This window comes from Lactuca saligna, chromosome 5, assembly GCF_052625555.1.
Source record: "Lactuca saligna cultivar CGN05327 chromosome 5, ASM5262555v1, whole genome shotgun sequence".
NCBI classification, from domain to species: Eukaryota; Viridiplantae; Streptophyta; class Magnoliopsida; order Asterales; family Asteraceae; genus Lactuca; species Lactuca saligna.
Window position 1 is genome coordinate 263,074,747 of NC_136421.1, and position 13,640 is coordinate 263,088,386.

Here is a 13,640-nt window from a genome sequence, read left to right on the forward strand (position 1 = left end):
TATATGGAAAAAGCTTTTGTTAACTGTTATATGGAAAAAAATAAAATACAATCTTTTACATAATCAATGTTTAGTTTCTATACATGAAAAATAATTACAACATCACAACATTACAGAATGAAACAAACTCTGTATACCTATAAAATATTCTTCCATTTTCTTTATGAACAACAAAGACTAAAGAATACCACCCCCAAAAATCAACTTCCATATTTTCAAAAAGAACCCACATCCCTCCCTCTGTTTTTACCTAACTGTAACTATATATACATATTCTTTCACTCACTCATTTAGAAGGATTGGAATAAATGCCATAAATTTGTTCCTTGATAGATCCACCATAGAACAGAATAGCAACTTACTTCTTTTTAGGAGCCGGCTTCGCAGCAGTCTTTGCAGCTGGTGCAGCCGCTTTTTTCGCCTGTGCTGCTGCTGCCGCCTTACCACTGTATTTATATTATTTAATATTTATTGGTAAGTTGTATTGAAAAAGGGTAATAACGTACTTTTACAAAAACTAAAAGGTCAAATTCCATTAAGCTTTTGCTAGCATACTCTTATGGTTTGGGTAAAAAGAAAAAGTAAAAGTATATCGTCTATATTGGTAAAAAGAACAAAAGTAGTGATGATGTCATCAATATCATACCTTGGGGTTTTTGCTGCTGCTGCAGGAGCAGCTTTCTTGGCTTCACTGCTTGCATCTTGGTCGTCACCATCTCCCACATCCCCAGACTGCAAATATTCACCATGAATTGAAAAAATAAAAAATCAATTTTTGATTTGATTTGATTTGATTTATAACAAAAATTTACCTCCATATCTGGAAGCTCTCCTCCCGCCTTCTCCAATTGTGACTTAAGAAAAGCAACATGTTCTTTCAACTCCTTGAGTTCTATGATATCTTTGTTGGATTTAGCGGCCCCAAGTTCAACACTAGACACCCTTTCAGCAAATTTCAATGTGCTGATTGTTTCTCCAACTGTATCCGGATCACCTCTTACATGAATAAACATAAGTGTCTTGGCTTGCCCTCCTAGTAACATCACAAATAAAAACAAAGTCATCAAGATTAGTAAAACAAAAAAAAATAATAATAATCAAAAGAGGAGAGGACAGGACAGGACCTACCAAGAGCATCCTGAAGCAAGAGGGTGAGTTTACTGTTCCTGTAAGGAACATGAGCACTTCTTTGTGCAAGAGAGGCGATAACATCTCCTAAAGCAGAAAGTGATTTATTTATAAAAGTTGCCTCCTTTAATCTATCACCTGTAGCCTCTGTTTTATCAGCTCTTTCACTTCCAGCAAGATCCACCAGATGCATACAACCTCGCACCGTTGTACCCGTTGTCAGATCCTTTCCAGCAACATGAACCGTAAGGCAACTGCAATAATTATGATAATATTATGTATAATATATAATATATAATTTAAAAATACAAAATGTGTTATTACCTGTGAGAACGACTACTACGTGCGTTCATTTGAGTGGACCCCACAGCACGATTATTATGGCCAAGATTCATTAAACGTATAACATCTTCTGTTGTTGTAACTGGTACAAGATTTGCATCTGGTACATTTATACCATCCGCTGCACCCAGTCGAATATCTAATGTGCTTAATGGGTTAAGTCAACAAACTCCATCTCACACCTATTAGTTATTATCTCTCTCTGTATATATATATATATATATATATATATATATATATATATATATATATATATATATATATATAATTATGACTTTATATAAACATGATAGGGAAAAGGATATTTCTTGCTAACTCCATCTGTAAGAAGGAGATCTCTGATCATTTCGTTATAAATTTCAAGCATCTGGACAGAAACTGTGTAGGAAATCATTCCCTTCCTTTCTTCTCGGATTCCAAACAAATCATTTAGTGCCCTGTAGTTTACTCCCATTGTCTCTTCTGTAAAAACATCAGGTCCAGTCTGCAAATGCAAACACCGCCTTACTAACTTTAATTCATAAAACATTAATCTCATAAGTCAAAATGCAAAAAAGTTGAATGAATTTCTTACTTCTTACCATTGTCCAAGTTTTCCCAGACCCTGTCTGCCCATATGCAAATATGCAAACATTGTATCCATCAAGAACAGAACGGATCAACGGTTGGGTGTCTTTGTATACCAAAGCTACAACATCACAAAATGGAAAATGGAAAATGTAAAACATAAAGATAAAGAGAAAATGTAAAGAAATGGAAGATGATTTTGGAGGAGAATAGTCAGACCTTGAGTTGCACCTGGACCAAAAACTCTATTAAAAGTGAATGCTTTGCGGATTTCTTTTCCATTTTTAACACCTGTGATAATTTCCATGGTTCCATCATCTATGCAATCAACACAGCCTGCTTTTCCCCCAGAGGGTCTGGATCTACAGTACACCCTGATATTTCCTTTTAGATCTTGAACTTCATTATATAGCCTTCGGTTTTCTTCTACAACTTTCTTGTATCCTGATGCAGCTTGAGCCAGATTACGCATCTGATTGCCTGACAACTCACAGCAAACATTTTTTTTTTTTATTCCTTTCAAACCCAAACCCAACCTTTTTCTATTTTTTTTTTTAATTAAAAAAAAAACTGTTATGTACCTAAAGCGTTGAACTCCTTTTGATAGTTTGTTCGTAGTGTCTCCAAATCTGCTTTTGCAGTAGCAAACAGATTTTTCAATGCCTGCATCATATCGAAATCTCTATTAGCCATATCTGTGCTCATAAAAGCTTTATAATGATTAAGGTGGAGAAAAATAGTATATATATACTTGTAGCTTTTTATTCTGGAAATCAACCAGCTTTTGCTGCTTTTCAGAACTGGTTTTTAACCTGTCACATTCAGACTTAACCCAGTCATAGTATTTCTTATCCTTGGCATCTTCAATTGCTCTCCTTTCCATCTCTTTCTTCCTTTCCATTTCCTTCTTCTTTTCAATCTCCATCTTCCTTTCCATCTCTTTCTTCCTTTCCATCTCCTTCATTTCACTTTTCGCCTTCTTCTCCGTTTCCATTTTCTCCATCTCTTTCTTCTTCTCCATCTCCCTCTGTTCCCTCTCTTTCCTCTTTTCCTCCTCCTTCTGTTCCTTCCCTTTCAACCTCTCCGCTTCCTTCTGCTCCCTCTCCCTCTTCCTCTCCAACTCCTTCTGTTCTCTCTCTTTCTTCCTCTGCAACTCCTGCTCCTCCCTCTCTTTCTTCTTCTGAAGTTCTCTCGCTTCCTTCTCTTTCTTCTTCTGTAACTCCTTCGCTTCCCTCTCTTTCTTCTTCTCCATCTCCAGTCTTTCCATCTCTTTCTTCATTTCCATCTCCTTCCTCTCCATCTCTTTCTTCTTTTCTATTATCTTAAGTTCCATCTCTTTCTTCATCGCGTCACTCATATCACTTGTATCCGTGTTCTGCATTTCCAAAAGCTCTGATTCCATCTCCTTTTGCATTGCATCGTGTTCCGCTTCCATGGCTTCTTCTTCTTCATCTACCTCTTCCTCTTCCTCCACCTCTTCTTCTTCTTCCTCTTCCACCTCCTCACCTTTCTCACTGCCTGACTCTGGGCTATCTTCCTCTTCTTCACTTTCCTCTTCCTCTTCACTTTCCTCTTCCTCTTCCTCTTCCAACTCATAACTTATTATATTCTTGGAAGGAACCGAATCTGTTTTGGGAATTGCAATCGTGGTTGGTTTCTCTTCTATCTTGACACTTACATCGACAGTTGACTTTTTGACATCTGGGGTTGCTTTCTTTTCCATCAGATCATTCTTCACGACATCTGTTGTTGGCTTTTTATCCATCTCATTACTGATATCACTACCCCACTTCTTGGTATCCGTGTTTGCTTTCTCATTAGATACATCTCCCCACTTTTTGGCAAATGTAGGTGTTCTCCTTTCAGTCTCCATAGGAGATTTCACAGCATCTTCGGTTACTTTCTTTTTCATCTCGTTTATTATAGAACTAAACGACTGGAATCAAATGTTTTTTTGAATCAGTAAGTGAGTTATAAAGAAATTTGGAAATAAGCCATGATTCATGAACAATGACAATACCTTCTTCTCTTCCTTTCTCCTGGTCTCTGGAATAGCATTTTCATCCTTCTCCTTATTAAGCATCTTTATAAATTCTTCTTTCTTAGACTTTCTTCTATCCAGGGACTGACATGATGTTAATCAAAGGATTTGCTGTATCAGAAAGTGTGATACAAGTGCGAAAATTTATGAAGAAATCAGCTTTACCTTTGCATCTTTACTTTTAGCTCTACGAAGAGCTTTATTTGGGTCAGTTTCTTTAGGAGGATTTGCAGCAATCTGTTAAAACAACAAACAAGATACATAATATATTGTATTCAATATGTGTGCAAGTGGTATACACAGCTGCTTACCTGTTCTTTGTGGGTTTCCACTTTACGTTCCAATTCCTGTGTGAGTTTGCTTATCACAATCTCAACAACCTGTGGGAAGTAAGGGAATTTGTGAAACAATTATATATAAAAAATTAAAAAGTAAAAAGAACGTTTTAATAAAGCATCTCCCAAGTTTGACTCACTATAGGAACATCTCGTGGCTTATGATTTGAAAGAAGATCACGAACACGTTCTTGAAGGGGCTTACATGCATAAACAAGAATCACTCAAATTATCAGAGGCTTTTACTTTTTGCATAATTTGTTAAGAGAAAGTAAAGTAAACCACACTACACTACACTACACTACACTAACCTTATCCTTAACTTCTTCTTTCCAAAGATCATCACATTTATCCATATCCAATGATTTATGAACCATTTCTTTCCTTTCTGAAGAGGGTTTCCGATACCCCCACCTAAACTTCCCATTTGCACCTGCCTTTTTCCAGTCACCATATGCTTTTAAGGCTAGTACACAGTTCACCACTCTTAATAACCTTCCCCCCTATCAAAATAATTAAATTAATAAAGGAGGATTTGCAGTTTTGATTTTAATTTTTTTTAAAAAAACAAGCTTTACCTGTTCTAAATCTGAGGCTTCAAAAGATGGAAGCTGCCTTTCTTCTATGGCTGAAAGAAATTTTGTGATATTTTCAAAGTATGGGGATGTAGATAGAGGTTCTCCATCTGGTATAACAACAGAATCAAAGGGTGCTTCCACGATCTGGGAAACCAACATACATGATTTCATTCCATTTTTTATTTTTATAAGAAAAGAAAATCTATTAATTACTAGGTAAAGAAGGTTACTTTAGAAATTGCACCAGGTTCAATCTTGTTAATAAATTTGCAAAAAATAATTCCACTTCTTAACCCCATCCTAAAAGCATTTTCTGAAGGCTCGGCTGGCAAATCTTTTGCAGCCACCACACCTACATACTTTCTTAGCCATCTTGTTGCATCATTTCTTTTTGTTGCTGACAAATCAGAATTGCAAACATCCTCAGAATCATAATATTTCTCTTTATCAATAATCTTATTGCCACAATCAACCACATACATACAACACAACAACATAATGTATGTATAAAGTCCAAGTAGATATTCTATTCTTTCTCTCTCTCTCTCTCTCTCTCTCTCTCTCTCTCTCTCTGACAATAGATCAAACACCTAGTATGCATGAATTCTATTCTACCAAAATTGTAAATATTACAGATGATCAAAGAAAGGAGAAACGTACCGATTTTTGAATTAGGCTTGGATGGCACATTGGCCTCGACCAATTTCGGGCCTTGCTGCTGAAGAACTTCTTCAACCATTGACCCGACAGAAAACGTAAATGTGGCTACAGTCTCCGCCATTTTGGAAACAAACAAAAAAATAAATAAACAGGACACCCAGAGAAATGCTAACAGGGGAAACACTCAACTTTTTGGGTCCTCTTGAATGCAATCATCTATGGGGAAGGGAATGCAGCATGTTGATGGATGAAGAGAGACAGTTTTACAAACATGGAGGGAGAGCTGGCTGTAATGAAAGCAGAAAAAGAAAATTGAATTTGGTGATGTCTTTATTTACTCTCTCTGGCTCTATCTCTCCTCTTTGTGATCATATTCTTTAATTCAGTTTTCTAAAATTAATTTCGTTGTGGGAGGGAAGAAAGGGTTGTTGTTAGAAATGGAGAGAAATAATCTCGTTCCGTGCCTCTCGCCATGGAAGGAAAGCTCCTAACCGTTTATAATTTTACAAGGGCGTAGGCCAGTCTTTTTCACCAAATTACGCTTTTACCCTTACAATCTAAACATCCCTCTTCCCTCCTTCATACATTCTTTAATCAAGACTTGTATTTTAGAACACCGACTTCATCGCCGCCGATTGCCCTACTGCACTACCCAACCACCGCCGTCCCCCTTTCACTGTTGCCTCATCCGTCCTCCACATGCGTTATCGTCGTTGACAGCCCTCATCCCCTCCTCTTTAAATTCATTCAAAAACATCAACCGATATGTCCAAACTCCAAACAGGAATGACGTAAGCAAGCAATGACATTATTTTTACTGTCATTATTAGCGAAAGACATTATCATTTACTTGGAAGCGATTATATTATTAATGTAAACTGGTTTATAATTATTAATGTAAACTGGTTTATAACATTTAAATTTTTATAGTAAAAATTTAAAATTATTAATCAATTATTTTAAATATATTATTAATTTAAGAGATATTTTTTAGTTATTCGAAATTATAATCGTTGATTCAAATAAATATGTAAAATTAATTTTTAATATATATTAGATATTTTTTATTTGTGAATTAATGAAAATATTAATATAAAATTTAAATTTTAAAATAAAGAATAAATACATTGACAAATAGCATCACATTAATGAGAAGGTCAAAAAAATTTAAAACGGAGAACTAATATATTGACAAGTGGCAACATATTAATTAAGAGGTCTGATATGATAACACATGACAAAAGAACTACTCTTTTATTAGTATAAAGATATTGTGTCGGTAGAATTATTTGTATTTGTCGTTGTATAATTATTGTTTGTATGTGTCGGTAGAATATCACACAAAGTAGTGTCGGTAGGATGTAACATAAAGTGTAAGATCCTCCATAGTCTAGGGGTCTAAAATGTAAATATATGTTTGTCGGATTGCAACAATAATTGTAACCGGCTCTTTCGAGCCTATAAATAGGGCTTTTGCCCATAATAAATAAACAAGATATATTTGAGTGTTTAAGACTTGAGTTGAATCTCAAAGTTCTTCATCTGTTGAAATAGTTGTTTTATTTCTGAATAGAAGAATCCTATCCAAACCTAGCCATATAAGCATCCATATAATTTAAACAATTCATCCGGACGCATCATTCAGGTATAATCATATCCTAATTTTCTATTAATTCCGTCATGTCTTTAATTTTGGTATCAGAGCTAAGTAACGTTCTTATTACGTAAGCAATGACGTAAAAAGCCATTATTATTGAAGAATTATTGAAGACACTTGTCCTTTCAATGTGGAAGGGATTATATTATTAATGTAAATATTGTGTCGGTAGAATTATTTGTATTTATCGTTGTATAATTATTGTTTGTATGTGTCAGTAGAATATGACATAAAGTAGGGTCGGCAGGATGTAACATAAAGTGTAAGACCCTCCATAGTCTAGGAGTCTAAAATATAAATATATGTTTGTCGTATTGCAATCATACGATTGCAACAATAATTGTAACCGACTCTTTCGAGCCTATAAATAGGGCTTTTGCCCATAAGAAATAAACAAGAGATATTTGAGTGTTTAAGACTTGAGTTAAATCTCAAAGTTCTTCCTCTGTTAAAATAGTTATTCTATTTCTGAATAGCAAAGCTCTATCCAAACCTATCCATATAAACATCCATATAATTTAAAAAATCCATCCCGACGCATCATTCACGTATAATCATATCCTAACTTTTTATTAATTTCATCATGTCTTTAATTTTGGTATCAGAGCTAAGTAACATTCTTATTATTATTTTGCATATTCAATCTTTCATTCATAAGAATATATGCATATGTAGCATAATAAACATGATAATAAATATTCATCATTTTACATATTTGTTCATAAATATTCATATTCAAAAGTCATCGTTATTAAAAATCAATTCACCAACAATTGAAACAATTGTCGTAAAAAGGTTTTAATATTTATGAATACGTACCAAGAAGTTAAATTCACAATTCATCTTTCACAAAAGTTTTCAACTCTCCGTATTACAAACTTAATATTATCACCCCACTATATTAAATTCTAAAAACTTTATACCTAACTTTGAAGAACATTATCATTTTGTTTTTATAAGGTTTAATCATGAGTTTTGTAAGTTTAAATATTAATAAACAAGAATTAAATTTTTTTCGTAAAACATTAAAACAATCTAAAAAATTTCTATTAAACTTAAAGTTAGATTCCGATATATCGATAATCAATTGTATATCTAACATTGAAGCAATACATATAATAGATAATAGTATAAATTGGAAACAAAAACAAATAAAAAAAATCTTGAAGATAAGATAACAAGATTAATTTGTTAAATATATCTCAAGAAATAAAAAAAAAATCACTAATAATAACTACTCCGTTCATTAAAAAAAAAATATTAAAAGATTTGTTTTCAAAAAATTAGTGCAAACAAAATTTATTAATATGAAAACTTTACAAGAAAAAGTAGAAACACTAACTAAATTATTCGCAACACTAGAAATTTCATCCGAAATTCAAGAAAATAATACAGAAATAAAAAATAATTCAGATAATAATGACACAGAAGTAATATATGATTTTTCATCAGATGACGAAAATCCTTATTCAAATCCATATATAGAATTCACAAAACAATTTTGGATTAAAACGAAAACAATCATATTTTGAAGATGATTATCAAAGTCAATATATTTATGGACCACCTTCATTATAAGAAAAAATTTTATACAGACAATCAATAGTTAAAAATAAACAAAACAAATGGGAAAAAATACATCCATAATACATATCCAAATTATTTACTTTTCCAACAAATTCAGATATTCTTTTTATTGATTGTGATCAAAATCTCGAAACAAAAATTCAAGAATGGAGTAATAAAATGGGAGTACAAATTCAGTTAACTGAAGAATTAAGAAATTTACACCCAACATATTTTCTTAATTATATCATTCATAAAACACAAGGTAATGCATATCGTTTTCTCTCATCTCTTGATGAAACTGAAACAATGATGATAGCTACTACTGATGTTATGGAAACATTTAAAAATATATTAAGTCGTTTTATTCGGGAATTCATAAGAAAACAAATTGAAGATAAAGTATCACAGGAAGCTTTTCAATTAGAATCTTTATGGCATTTAACAAATCTACAAATTTGTAATATGTGTTATCTAGACCCATTTATATGCGAATATTCTGAACATTATTATAATTTAGATTCCACTAGAAAAAAAGTAGCATTAGATATGTTTTATCAAAAATTACCATTGTTAGTAAGCCAAAGTGTAATAAAAGATTTTCAAGAAATCTTACAACAAAATAAAATTGCAGACACTCTAGGAGCACGAATAAGTATACTAAAAGCATGAATGCAAAAAAGATGTTTAGAACAAAAAAAACAAAAGATGCAAAAATTGATTTATGTTGTGAAGCCTTTTCTAATAAAGTTAATTAATATGGTTGTAAAGATAATAAAAAACAACGATATAAAAATAAAATTTGGAAAAAAACAAACTTATAAACCTAAATATAAACAATATTATAAATAAGATGAAAGAAAATATTTTTGAAATAGAAAGAAATATAAATAAAAATATCAATCTAAAACAAATTATTGCCCATCAAATAAAAAGGATTGTAAATGTTGGATGTGTCAAGAGAACGGACATAAAGCTTATGAATGTCCAAAAAAAGACAAAGAGGAAAAAAGAAACAAATTTATTAAAAATTGCATATGATCGAGGATATGAACCTATAGAAGATTCAGATATAGATTTAGACATAGATATTTATGCATATACAACTGATTCTGACTCGGATGCAGATAAATAATCCTATGGAGAAAGCATTATTGGGATTAGAACATGAGGGAAGCCTCATATCTAACCCATCCAAAGTATACATTGCTAAAGCATACATTGGTATGAAAATACCATCTGAAGTAAACAATGATAAAGTATACAGTGATTCAAATATATCACCAAAGCATACATTGATACGAAATATTCTCATATCATCATTTGAAATATTAAAAACAAACAAATATAAGCAATCATTCAGGTACCCAAAAGGCACAAGTATTCAGACAGTAGACATATTGACATGGAAGCAATCATGAAACAAATACAACACTACCTCAAACAGAAGCAGGAGCAAAAAGCATCATTAATTAGACAACTTGAAGCAATCAATCATGAAGAAGAGCAACTACAACAAACACTACAAATTCTATCATCTTAATCAGTACCTAAAGAAGAGGCACCTAGCAGCTCAACAACAAAGCAACCAAAAGAAGACATTCAAGAAATATCATTCGATGATAGTCAGTCACAAACAATACATAAAACAGAAAAATAACCTATAACACTAAACCAAGAAGAATATTCACCACTTCAAGTCGATCATAAAAACATAAAGAAATGGTACGTGATTTTCAATGGAGAAAACAAAGGAATATATGACGATTGGAGAATTGCCAAATCATATATTCTTGGAAAAAAAATGTCATTCACAAAAGTTACAAAACAAAAAATGAAGCAGAAGTCACATACAACGAAGCATACAAAGCACCCATACAAGATAATGTCGAATGTTCAAAAACAGTTCTCCTTACACCACAAAAACTTATATCCAACTTTACCCTACAAAAACATGTATCCATCCCAAAGTCTCTTAACCAATTAAACACAAAAAATACCCTTGAAGCCATTCCATCAACCAAAGATAATGTAACAACCATAAATTTTACGCCAAATTTAAACTTTTTCAATCGTAAATAAAATCAAACAAAGTTTGTTTACAAAAATGTTTTCAAAACCAAATCCATCAGAGTGTCCCAAAACCATAACATAAGGATGAGGAGCGGTATGGTCACGCCTTCGCCTTTCCACGACCTCCTGAAGTACTTAAAACAATAAACGGAAAACTGTAAGCCCGAGGGCTTAGTAGGCTACCCCTAAAATACTAGTACCACACTAACAATACCATATCAGTTATAATCAGTCAATCAACATGCATACTGGGCCATCGGCCTGACTGGACCGCCCTACCGGGCCTACAGTCTGTCTGAATCTATCCTGAGCCTTCGGCATGACTGGTCCGTCACGTGGGCCTACAGTCTCGCTGGACCGCTCATAGGGTATATTGGCCTTCAGCACTGTCACACCCCCAAACCAAGGATGGCGGAAACGTCCGGGGGTGGAGGACTTCATGTATAGCATCATAACCACAATTTTAATAGTAATTTAAGCAAACACAACCAACATATATATAATTGAAAAAGTTACATCACTTGTATGAATTACATGTTTCCAAATCAATTACAATATGTTGTCAAAATGTGAAAAGTTTGACGCCTTAACGTCCCATCCTCAAAAGCACTTGATAACCTGATTAGTGTTTTCCTGTGAATACAAGTTGTTTGAAAAGTGTCAACACAAAGGTTGGTGAGTTCATAAGCTTTTATTAATAAATTTAGTAGAAGTATTTCACATGTAAATGTCGCGTTTGTTTCAGAAAAATCCGATATTTCCCTTGAAATCCGAGAAATGTAGCCTTATAACCAAGACTAGAGTGTATGAGAAATCATCGTTTCTTAGTAATAATGTTGTGAGTTTAATATGTTATGGAAAGTAAATTTCTTTTATCAACCTAAAACCTACTTCGGTTTTATGAAACCCCGTAAACTTCATGAATTGTTATCCCCCTAAGTGAGTCGCTATAATCATACTGTGACTATGTGAACCTGCCACAACGTTTCTCAGGCGTCGCGAAAATGAAATGACATTTGTCACCCGTAGACCTGCAGGTCCCACTGTAGCTAGCAGCAAGGTGTGGGGTGTCAAACCCAATATAGATCTATATACAAGTATCACGTTCTCCTTCAAGGAGATTCTGATTATAACTACCAGGAATTATATCCCGCACTCGGACGTACGGGGAGAGAGAGAGAGAGAGTCTCACAACATAGGTTAACAAGTTTACGTGAAATGTGTGTGAATATAAATCTTTCTTGTATGGATGTACCCTTTTTGTACGAGAGCGTTGAGTGATGTATCATAAACTATACCTATTATAGTTTATCTAAAATGTATGTAATATGTATGAATTCTTTTATGGAAATGTATTAGTATTGTTAATTTATCAAACTATACTTTTTATAGTCTAATAATACGTGTTCCAAAATGAATGAATAATATTTGATATTTAATATGAATGTCTTAGTTTCAGTTCATAATGATAATCTAACAAGGAAACACATACAAATACTAAAGCTTATGATTATACACTTTGCTCAACATAATACAAAGTGTTATGATATTTACATGCTGTTGGCAAAATTTAGTAATTCTGCCCTGTTTTGGAAAAATCATAGAAAAATCATACGAAGTCGAAAACTAGATCCGTAAATTCTGAGAGTTCACAAAATGTGTCTAGTTTGCTCATAATTTTTATCACAAATTAATACGACCTCTAACTTGGGTGAAAAAGTCCAAAATCACAGACTGGTCCGGATTGTTGTTTGAAATGATAGGCAGTTTTGTAAAAATCACCATAAATTGTAGAAAAATCGTATGGAGATGTGCAAGTAGCCATTTTAAAGCTAAAAACTTGAACTATTTGCACCTTGTACAGTTTTGAAAACAAAAATATTTAAGATGCCCAAAACAGTCCGTGAATGGAGTTGAACTTTTCTGATGAAGGCTGTTAGAAAAATTTAGATATGTTCTTAGTGTTTTAACTTGTATTTCCCCCCTGAAAACTTGAGAAAACATGAAAATGTAGGGGTATGAACTCACCTTGAGTGATTTCAGTAGATGATTGTTGAAGAATGGAAGTGTTTAATTCAAGAACACTTGGAGATGCCTTGAAGATTTTCGAGAATCTAACATCATAGTTAGGGAGTTTGTGTAAGCAACCAAAGATTTGAGTAGAATGAAGTGAAATAGTAATAGGGAGGATGAATTTTTACTTACTAAGTGTGGATGAACACTTTAAATCAGCCTTGGATCTCGAAAATTTGTGTAGAAGAGTTTGAGAGAAAAAGTGGTGTTTGTTACTTAGTGGAATGAGAGAAATGAGAGAAAATGAGGTGTGTGGTTGTTTGTTCCAGCTCAAAAATGTGGGAGTGAGTGAAATTTGAGTGTAAGGGAACATTGAAGTGACATAGGTAAGGTGGGGAGGTATGGGGTGGTTGCTTGTGTCATAAGTTAAGGCAAAGTCAACACTCTACCTTAAATAAATCCCCCATTAGATCTTTATTATTTAATTAATGATTTTTATAAAAATGTGTTTAAATTATGAATATTTAGGGTTTATTATGTTAAAATAAAATTTCTGGAGAAAATCCCGCTTTAAAATCACGAAAAACGGGCTTAAAATGTTAAAAATATCAAAAATGGGCTGAAAATGACAAAAATGCGAAACCTGGCCGAGGTTCGGCCCTCTTATGCTGAACCGAGAG

At 33.1% G+C, this 13,640-nt stretch overlaps 1 protein-coding gene across 1 annotated transcript; it reads right to left on the reverse strand.

Annotated features, from left to right (window-relative positions):
- Positions 1–27: 27 nt before the first annotated feature.
- On the reverse strand, positions 28–6,357 carry LOC145047648 (kinesin-like protein KIN-14G). The gene is made up of 18 exons (XM_078995975.1): positions 5,652–6,357; positions 5,222–5,388; positions 4,992–5,135; positions 4,725–4,916; positions 4,554–4,613; positions 4,390–4,458; positions 4,244–4,315; positions 4,058–4,162; positions 2,789–3,973; positions 2,619–2,700; positions 2,257–2,517; positions 2,052–2,158; positions 1,776–1,954; positions 1,453–1,614; positions 1,129–1,382; positions 813–1,033; positions 647–732; positions 28–446 (listed from the first exon to the last, which is right to left on the reverse strand). Exons 1-18 carry the CDS (start codon positions 5,770–5,772, stop codon positions 359–361), a joined length of 3,555 nt encoding a protein of 1,184 aa, XP_078852101.1. The 5' UTR covers positions 5,773–6,357; the 3' UTR covers positions 28–358.
- Between the last annotated feature and the right edge of the window lie 7,283 nt (positions 6,358–13,640).